The 10,247-nt window shown below is 40.0% G+C and overlaps 1 protein-coding gene across 1 annotated transcript in view; it reads right to left on the bottom strand.

The window, feature by feature from the left end:
- The window catches only part of aifm3 (AIF family member 3), a gene marked incomplete at its 5' end in the record, with an annotated part of 12,954 nt that extends 3,965 nt beyond the window's left edge, over window positions 1-8,989 (bottom strand). The window contains 17 exon segments of the mRNA XM_014014402.1: window positions 411-515; window positions 604-679; window positions 2,817-2,915; window positions 3,016-3,133; window positions 3,227-3,303; window positions 3,402-3,465; window positions 4,033-4,104; window positions 4,362-4,477; window positions 4,845-4,975; window positions 5,061-5,152; window positions 5,288-5,374; window positions 6,190-6,302; window positions 6,415-6,511; window positions 6,602-6,646; window positions 6,747-6,856; window positions 6,949-7,058; window positions 8,776-8,989. Of these exon segments, the coding sequence (XP_013869856.1) occupies window positions 411-515; window positions 604-679; window positions 2,817-2,915; window positions 3,016-3,133; window positions 3,227-3,303; window positions 3,402-3,465; window positions 4,033-4,104; window positions 4,362-4,477; window positions 4,845-4,975; window positions 5,061-5,152; window positions 5,288-5,374; window positions 6,190-6,302; window positions 6,415-6,511; window positions 6,602-6,646; window positions 6,747-6,856; window positions 6,949-7,058; window positions 8,776-8,989 (1,726 nt within the window).
- Window positions 8,990-10,247: the final 1,258 nt, after the last annotated feature.

Below are 10,247 nucleotides of genomic sequence, written 5' to 3'. Positions count from 1 at the left end.
AGTCCCAACCGGTGGTTTTTGCTCCCCTGCCTGGCTGCCTCAGGACACTACAGGATTTCTCAAACGTGCGTGAATGAGTCAAAGCAAGACTCTGGGCATGTTTTTGATGAGAGGATAACATTATAACATGATATAAAACTCAAAAAAGTTGATTTTACATGATATTGCCCCTTTAAGTCAGTTATTCATCCATGTGTTGCACTTGCTTTGTCCTGTTCAGGGTCAAGGGGTGTGACTGAAATGTTATTGAAACATTAAAACAAATCCACTCCTGATATGTAATTTAATTATTATTATTAGTATTATTATCATAGAGTGATAACATTTGTCACTTTGTTTGTCCCTTTTACCTATAGAATAACATGAATACAGTAACAGTGACCAGAATTAAATCTCCACCAAAGACTTACTCCACGTCTCGCTTCTTAATCGTTTTTCCAGATCCCAGGACTTCGGCCACTCGAGATACAATGGGRTCATAGTTCATGCTGGCGACAGCGACCACCTCTTCACTCCTACAAAACAAGAAGGGGGGGCATAGTCAATAGGCTTTCACAATAAAAGACTGATTTAGTGTTCTGGTTAAATATATGAATGTATTACCTGGTATAAAATGCAACAAATCTCAGTTCATCCAGATCTCCTTGAATAATGACATCATCAAATCCATCACCATAACCTCCACAAAGACAAAACAATAAATATATAAGGCTTCCAAAACTTTACTTTTATCATTTTATGTGAACAAATGGTGCATTTCATATCTGTACAGTAACAACACTGTACTTTTAAATTTATTGTGCATCTGCCTTACACTGAAATATTACATCTAACTAAAAAAATCTGAAAATCACCAGAATTAGAATAAGTTCAGAATTAGAATCAGCTTTCTTTATTGTAAGTGGAAACAAAACCACAGATATAACATTTTAAATAACACRTGAACATCCCAGCTTTGACAACAAAGTAGAATTTAAGTAAAGTTGTGTTGATGTGATGACTTTTTATGACAAACAAAACACACTTAGGGAACAGGTGACAAGGAACACTTAAAGACAAGTAGCAAACAACAAAACCAGCAGGGAGTGATGAGACGAGTGGTGACAGCTGGGACTAAKGAATACAAGGAGCAGGTGTGAGATGGAGTAGGACTGACTGAGGGAATACAAGGTGAATGACACAGAGGGGACAGGAAGGAACATGATGAAAACAAACTGAATCAACAAGAATAAAAAGMACAGAACAACCACAGAAATATCACTAATCCTGCCACCTTCAGTTTGCTCCCCTCACCTTTTGACATTTTCCTGAGGATAATTGTGTGAGAATAAAATCTGATGGTTTTCWTCTTACAATCTTCCTGTTATATTTGTATTTGCTGCAAATTTTAGACACATTTGATCTGAGAATGTGGTTTTCGTCCTGGTCGTGGAACACTGGACCAGCTCTACACCCTCAGCAGGGTCCTGGAGGGTGCATGGGAGTTCGCCCAACCGGTCTACATGTGTTTTGTGGACTTGGAGAAGGCGTTCGACCGTGTCCCAAGGGGTCCTTGTGGGGGGTTCTCTGGGAGTATGGGGTACCGGGCCACTTGATACGGGCTGTCAGGTCCTTGTACGACCGGTGTCAGAGTCTGGTTCGCATTGCCGGCAGTAAGTCGGGCTCGTTTCCGGTGAGAGTTGGACTCCGCCAAGGCTGCCCTTTGTCACCGATTCTGTTCATTACTTTCATGGACAGAATTTCTAGGCGCAGCCGAGGTGTTGAGGGGATCCGTTTTGGTGCCCTTAGGATCGCATCTCTGCTTTTTGCGGATGATGTGGTCCTGTTGGCTTCATCGGAACGAGATCTGCAGCTCTYGCTGGAGCGGTTCGCGGCCGAGTGCGAAGCGGCCGGGATGAGGCTCAGTGCCTCCAAATCCGAGGCCATGGTCTTGAGCCGGAAAAGGGCAGAGTGCCTTCTCCGGGTCAGGGGGGTCGCCCTGTCTCAAGTGGAGGAGTTTAAGTATCTGGGGATCTTGTTCACGAATGGGGGAAGAAGGGAGCAGGAGATCGACAGGCAGATTGGCGCAGCGTCTGCTGTAAAGCGGGTGCTGTACCGGTCCGTCGTGGTGAAGAGAGAGCTGAGTCAGAAAGCGAAGCTCTCGATTTACCGGTCGATCTACGTTCCTACCCTCATCTATGGTCATGAGCTTTGGGTCATGACCAAAAGAACGAGGTCCCGGATACAAGCGGCCGAAATGGGTTTCCTCCGCAGGGTTGCTGGGCTCTCCCTTAGAGATAGGGTGAGAAGCTCAGTCATCCAGGAGGGACTCAGAGTAGAGCCGCTGCTCCTCCACGTCGAGAGGAGCCAGTTGAGGTGGCTCGGGCATCTGGTAAGGATGCCTCCTGGACGCCTCCCTGGTGAGGTATTCTGGGCACGTCCCACCGGGAGGAGGCCCAGAGGAAGACCCAGGACACGCTGGAGGGACTATGTCTCTCGGCTGGCCTGGGAACGCCTTGGGGTTCCCCCGGAGGAGCTGGAAGAAGTGGCTGGGGAGAGGGAGGTCTGGGCCTCCCTTCTGAAGCTGCTGCCCCCGCGACCCGACCCCGGATAGGYGGAAGAAAATGGATGGATGGATGGATGATCTGAGAATAACCAACAACTTGAACACACGCTGACTTAAATTACGTGCTATATTTGCATGACRTATTTCCTGTTGGTTTCTTGTTTTGGTTTAATAATTTAGCTTTAAGGACACTCTTATAATTGTAGGTTTATTTGCATTGTTTACCTCCTGTAGGGATTTAAGTCACAGACAAAAACAAAGCCTTCCCAACCTGCATAGCGGATTGTCTTCCCAAACATGGCCGACCAGAAGTAAGGCACAGTTTTGATCTCAGTGGTTCTGTCCATCATGCTGAGAGCTGCCACCCTGCCTGTCGGCCAGCATGACAATAAATCAGAGAGATTAATTTATCTTTGAGCACTTCACAGTACCTGCCTTCAGCCTGCAGCCTGAAGCTGGGGAGCACTCACCRTGTACATGAGCCATCTGCCAGTGAGGGATGTTCACCTTCTTGTTGTTGCGTTGTGGGAAGGGAAACATCACCACATCTCCTCCAGCAAAGACCCCATCAATGTTTGTCTGCATCATCTGCAGATCAGGACCAAGTTTAGAGGAAGAAAGTGATTCACAAACGTGACAAAAACCATATTTCCCCTCAGACCCTCTGGATTTGTAAAGCACCTTGTTCACAGTGATGAAGCCCTTGGAGTCCAAGTGGATGCCGCTCTGCTTTAAAAAACCTGTGGCAGGAACGCTTCCTGCAGAAGTACAGACACCAGAGCAGGTTAAACATGAAGCTGGGTGACAGAAAGGACTAAAGAACAAAAAGGGGGATTTCTCAACGTGCAGGCTTCACCTGCTCCGATGACGCACACATCTGCTCGCAGGACTTTCCCGCTCTTAAGTACCACCTCTTTTAGCTTCGAGACAGAGAAAGAAATGGTCACGTTTCAGCTCTACATTTCAAATTAAAACTAAACTTTTGAATATTTATGTTCAGCATGTTTCACTGCACACGATAAAAAGTTAAATAAGTATTCCAGTCACTTTAAGAGTGTTTTACTGGTTTCTGTGTCTGGTTTTATGATGGGATCCAAGACTGATAAACAGGTTTATGCAGTTATGTCTCAGTTTATTGGTTGATTCATAACACATGAACACAAATTAAAACCTAAGTGATCGTTAAAACTAATTTATATCATTTGAGGACATAAATTGACTGAATTAAACTAAAAAAATGTAAATTCATCTAAAGGTCATTATTCGTGCATCACCTACTGTAGCATCTCTGAGGACTTATTTCAGACACCCACTCTAAAACTGAAAACACACTCTCAAATTATTTTATAGTGAAAATTCACTGTTTTTTTAAAGTGCTTTTATTTTAGTAAAAAATATTGCGTGTCTTGTCTGATTTTCACTATAAATCATAAATAATAGTGCATCTTAAGCAACATGTTATGCTGTTTCTCTCACTTTCTGAATACCTGTCCATGATGACCAATCATCTCTGACACCTCGTTCAGCATGTAGAACTTCACCCTGTTCGTCTCAAACAGCTGCAGAGACAAACGCTTACAGTGAATGCTCAAAAACCCACAAAACACAGCTCATTTTCCATGTGACCTCRGTGATCAATTGCTGCTAATGAAAAGATCTAAACCATCACTCTGGGGTTTGCACTATCGACCAGAAATAAATAATGAGTTTAGCATTTTAGGCCAGTGGGCGCCTCTCAGGAAGAATGCTGATGGCGGTAATGTGGAGGTGCTTCATGATCCAAAAAATGCTTGATTTCCCAGGAGAGGGACWTTACCTTCATTATGACTTTCCCTACTTTCTCCCCGAGAGTCGTTTTGAAGGGGAGCGACTCGACCCCGATGACAGAGACTGAGTGGGCCTTATCAGTCAGAGCTGCAGCCACCTCCATCCCTGCAAACCCAACAAAGACACAACTTTAAAGTTATACTGGTCGCCTAAGATTGATATCAACATGTCAACAAAAAGTGATTCAATTCTCTCAGCTCCGTTTTTACACCTGAAAGACTTAGTGTCTCTGAAATGCATTTTTTTTTTCAAACATGTTTATTACCCTAAAATAACACATTGGGAAATCTTCCATTTGTTGTTATCAATTTACAGAATATTTCCTGTCCTTATGACTCATTCATCTGAACATTTTTGAAGTGAAAAGAGCAAAAATCAAAGAAAATTCAAAAAATATTGTCAGTTTTAACCATTTATTAAATTGGTTTTTGATTGTTTTCAAATTATTATGAGGTTTAAATTCAGATCTCACCAACATACGATGTCCCGACAATCACAGCGTTCTTGTTGTTGGCCAGCTTCGCTATGCTGTTTGCATCCTCAGGCGTCTGGAGGTGGAACACATTCCTGACATCTTTACCCTTGTAGTTCATCGGCTTTGGTCTGAAACAGGAAAGAATTAAAGCATTCAGATATTATTTACAATCTCTGCTGCCTAACCATCACATAGAATATATATTTTTCGTACTTGCTGCCAGTGGCAATAAAAAGTTTCCTGTACTCCATCCTCAAACCATCTTCAAACGTCACCGCTCGGCCCTTCACGTCCAGGGCTACAACCTAAAACAAGTATTGCAGACTTGCAGAGTCACATAAATCGGATTTTAGTGAAAGTTTAAAATACAAAATAAAGGAGAAAAAAGTCTGTTGATTCAGCAAGCTTTACCATTCCAAGCATAATCMAAGGTCCCTCACCTCTTTCTCTGTGAACAGTTCAATATCGTGGTCCTGCAGGAAGTCCAGGGAGCGTAACCTCAGCTGCTCTGCTGTGCTCTCTAAGGACTGAGGGTTAAACAAGTCAGAGCTGAGGAAACAGAAGAATCCTTAAASTAAAAGCAACTCATCTCACTCATATGGGACACATTCTGTCTGTAGATGTGTGGAAGCTGAGTCAGCATTTATTTTCTTGTTTTTTTTTCCTGTGAGTTTTTTGCTATCTACTTCTGCATAATTTGTACCAGTTTAGTCATTTTTATATAAAAAACATTCAACTTATTTAATATATAATATAATAAGTAAGTAATAACTATAATAATATATAATTCAGTTCCTTCAGAAAATCAGTTTCAACATTCTGGATTTATTTTTGTCTTTTTATGCTACTTTTTAGTTTTCAGCTAATCTTTTGCTTCCCACTACCTCTTCGAACCACATAATTAGCAATTTATACTTTGAGATTATTTTTAAAGATAGTTTTATAGCATTTTAATAATAATAGCTAATTTTTTTGAAACTTAGATTTCAGTCAACTTTTGACAACTTTTAGACTTTAGTTAGCATTTTGCCTCTTTTGGCTTTTAGTTAGTATTCATTTAACTAGAGTTTTGTTCATTTTTATCTTTATTTACAAATATTTTTCATATAAATGCATTGAAATATTCTTAGTTTCTTCAGAAATATTCTTCTCTTCAAAATATACTTAGTTTTCTTCTTTGTTTTTATTTTTTTCAGCACTCAGCAATCACACAAACCTTTTAAATAAAGTAAAATTTTTGACAAGCAGCTGTGAACCTTTTAGTTTTGAACTGATTGTTACATAAGGCTGTTGGCGACAGGAACTCTGTCTCAGTGGGTTTAATCTGGGTCTGTGTACAAACCTTACTCAGTTTAGGCCTGTCATACGGAGGATGTCTGTCCATGGTGCACATCACAATGCGATCAGTGAAGCCTTCTTGCCTCAGTGTCTCTGCACACACCAAACCTGCTGGACCTGACAACAAAAACATCACTAGAATGTCGTAATAAAATATGGCAGCTGTGAGAAATTAAAGAAAGATGTTTTTTTTTCCTTTTAGTGAAGAAAAGTAAAGAAACACAGCAACCTGAGCCAATAATGAGAACGTGACTGAAGCCTGAGCTGGAGTTGATGACAGCTGAACATCGGGCCATAGGTTTAGATCTTTTCTGTGACTGAAGAGCCTGGAAGTAAACAAAAAAAAGAGGATGATATTCTCACTAAGTGTGCCCTTTTTGAAAATATATAAATCCTTTATATGTATATATTTTTACCTGCTTGTTTGCACGAATGATCACCTTGTCCTTTTCAACTCTGACCTGGAGCAAACAAACATGACTGATGTGTACACTTTTTGAAGCTGTTTAAAGACACCACACAGTTTGGAATGTGTTCTGAGAAAGCAGCAGGGACGTTCACCTGGAAGGTAGGGAGACTGTCCAGACCCGGGAAGTCCTCGATGTCTCCTGTTGAAATGTTGAAACAGGCACCGTGCCATGGACAGCGCACGTGTCCTTTAGATAGCACACCTGCAACAACAACAACAACAACAAAAATCTTAAATATATGAAATTTTGTCTTTTTTATAATGTGATTTAATCTCAGTAACTATGTGATTCACCTTTAACCAGGGGGGCTCCATAGTGTGGACATTTGTGGCCCATGGCTGAAAACTCTCCGTGTTCTTTGACCAACAAAGCTCTTCCACATCCCAAGTCAACCTCTCTCATTCTGTCCCAAACACAAGAACACAGCACRGCTTCACACCCAAATAAAAAAAGAAAATTAAAAGAAAAATGTTTTTGCATTTCAGCAGGAAATTCACTTTTGTACAAATCTGCAAATGAATACATTACTGGAGCAGCTCACCTAAAAAATGTATCAAACCATGATATTAATGCTCTGTGTACTAATCCACCATCATCATTATAAGTAACATTTTTAGCACCTTTCACAGACAAAAACATCACAAAGAACAAAATTACTAAAAACTATAAAAACAAAACAAGCATAATCAAAAACAATAAAAAGAAGAAAACAAAACTTAACTAAAAGCCTGCGTGAATAAAAATGCCTTCAGATTTGAGCAAATATTATAAAGAAGCAATATTATGGTAACTTTTAAACTTTGTGTTGTCAATACTTCTTTAGCTTTGACAACTCAGTTTCAGCTTTATCTGCACTTTATATCAAAGTCATCCAGCAGCATTCAGGCAACATTTTCTCTGGTTATTTTTGGTCTGAAGTCTCGTTCCTCACACAGAGGTTTCTCTGAATCTCTACATTTTTTAAATACGAAGCTGAGAAACTTTGCTTTTCATGCAAAACTATCATAATGCAGTAATCCACAAAGTGCTGATAAACAAAATTAAAAAGAAGTGCCATACTTTCAAACAACAAAAACAAATCTTAATATCTTAAAGTTATTTGCCTTTTTTGTTTACATTTTTGTTGAAACAAAAACGTTAGGTTTGAGACCACAGTACAAATAATAAATGTCCAACATAAAGATATCACAACTTTGTTCATGCAAAAGTRGAATATTTTGCAGTTTTGAAGAAGGTGCTTCAGAACCAAAACCTTATTGATCAAGTAATTAAACTTGCTTAACTTTATAACTTAATTAGGCTTCTTTGTTGCTGCTGTGAGATCTAATCTAATCTAATCTAATCTGTCAGTGCTCTCCCTTGTACCTATTCTACCCATAGTTTCCACTGTGGATTCTTAACTGCAGGTCCTCATATTAGACCAAGTTCTGTGAGGATGTGTGTTTTTGTTGTTCTTGTGTTTTTCCCTGTGTTTCCACCCTTCAGTTTCCTCAGCTTAATTCTTAGTCTATTCTCAGTTAATCATCCTCACCTGTTCAGTCATCTCCAATCAGTCCTGCCACCAGGTGTTCATCATTTCCTCATTTCCTCTGTTAGTTTAAAGAGTAACTTACCCCAAAATTAACCTTTTTAGCTGATAAACTGTCTAGAATGTGTCTGAAATGTTTTATAGTTCTGTTTCTGTGCTAATTTTGATGTTTTTGTGCGTATTTGTTCAAATCTGTAATATTTGGTCTAAAAACGTGTTTTTGCTGCTCATATGGGTAGAGCAGTGGTACTGCAGGCTAATTTGCATATTGGTTACATACTGGCCAGTTACTCCACACCCTCACTGGATCATTACATGGAACTCTCCTACTGTCTCCTTGCCCCTCGTGTCCTTTTGAGTTTCAGTTTTGTTTTAGCTGCCCTGACAGCTCTTTTGTTTTGTTTAATAAATCTTTTTATTTAAAAATCTCATCTTCTGTCCGGACTTGGATTCATTCCTGCACCACAACTTGACAAGTTCAAATTCCATTTAAATATTATATACTTGGGTGGGGGGGGGGGATGCTAATGAAAGAAGTAACAGTTTATATATTTGTGCATCTATATTGAGTTGGAGATGAAAAATCCCTTACTGTCCATTTTCCAAGTCTTTAACGTGACACACGGAGGCCTCCACATAGTCTCGGGACTTGGGGCCGAGTGGGAGCAACGTGGAGTCGTCATCAGAGCCGTGTGCCAGGGCCCCGTTCAGTCTGCAGTCAGCAAAGGGACTCGCTTTTCCGTTGGGCGACAGGCCGTCCACCTCTTTTTCTTTGTCCAGGAGAGACAGTTCCACTTTAACTTCAACTGCACAAAAGAGACATTTTTTTTCTCAGATTGAAAACAAACATCAGAGTTTAATCTGTTTATGTGAGGATGGTCAGATTAAAGTTTATTCCTGGATTCTCCTCCTATTATTTATTTATTATTTATTTATTCTTCTCATCCTCAGGAGGTGTCTGGAACAAAGTGAATTCTGTTCTTTGCCAGTGCTTTACAAAAGTAATTTCCCTTCAGGCAATGGGAGGGATTTACAACTCAGGGTCAAATTGACTCTGACATCTGGACAACTGAAACAGAGAGCAGCAAGCAGAGAAAAGCAGGACTTTTTAAGGACAGCCTTTTCTTTCTCTCCTCTTTTATATATCTTATCTTTTCTGCTCTTGTAGGGATAATTCAGACGTTGTGAAGTTGATGGAGCATTTTTTAAACTGATGTAAACTGATTACTCATTACTGCTCACTGCTGATCACACACACGTCACACATCCTAAATATCCATAAAACAGARGAGTAAGTTGGGAATTTGAAGCCAAATTTTAAAGTAATGAGGTATTTACATCTCAACAACTCATTTTTCTTGCTTAATAATAAAAATAGTTTACAGTAACAAAGTGAAGAAGACTTATCTCTGTGTTGTTTATATGTTTGATGTGTTTGGTGTCTGAGTGCTGCTGTCGGTTCTGCATTGGTGAACTTTAAGAAGCAGTTGTGTAACTCCACTTTTCACTGCAGCAGTCTATCTGTTTGGCTGAGGGGTCGGGGGGTGGGTAATGTGCTGATCGTCCTGTTCTTACACAGTAATCTGGCTGGAATTTTCTCCTGCTGAGCAAGTCTTAATTAAAATCAATGGAAAATCATAACAGTGAGAAGAATTGCAGAAGAAAGGGGGGAAAGGAAAAACTCTTTGTGCTTAAAAAGAGAATCTCCAGTTGCTGCTGTAATACCTCAGACTGAATAAGACGTCACATCGCTGATGGTTTATCTGATCAGATCACAGTTATGTGGAAGGAATTTATTTGTATTTGATTAATACTTGATGTTCGGAGCTTTGATGCAGACGGGCTTTTTCCTGAACTAAAACACTCTTTAAATGCTGACTCTGTACCGGATTTGTAACCTTTCAGCACTTTTTATGCAAATGAATGAAGTGGCAGTGTGCCATGCCTTTAAAGCTCTTTCCCCTTCATAAATCTAACAACAAAACCGGTTACTCCCCAATGAAGACATTTATATTTAGAAGAGAAAATACAGTTTCTTCATTATTCAGTTTCACTTCCAGAATT

The sequence above is a fragment of the Austrofundulus limnaeus genome, unplaced genomic scaffold, assembly GCF_001266775.1.
Source record: "Austrofundulus limnaeus strain Quisiro unplaced genomic scaffold, Austrofundulus_limnaeus-1.0 Scaffold114, whole genome shotgun sequence".
NCBI classification, from domain to species: domain Eukaryota; kingdom Metazoa; phylum Chordata; class Actinopteri; order Cyprinodontiformes; family Rivulidae; genus Austrofundulus; species Austrofundulus limnaeus.
Note: the sequence above shows the minus strand (reverse complement) of the source record. Positions and strands in the feature narration are given on the sequence as shown.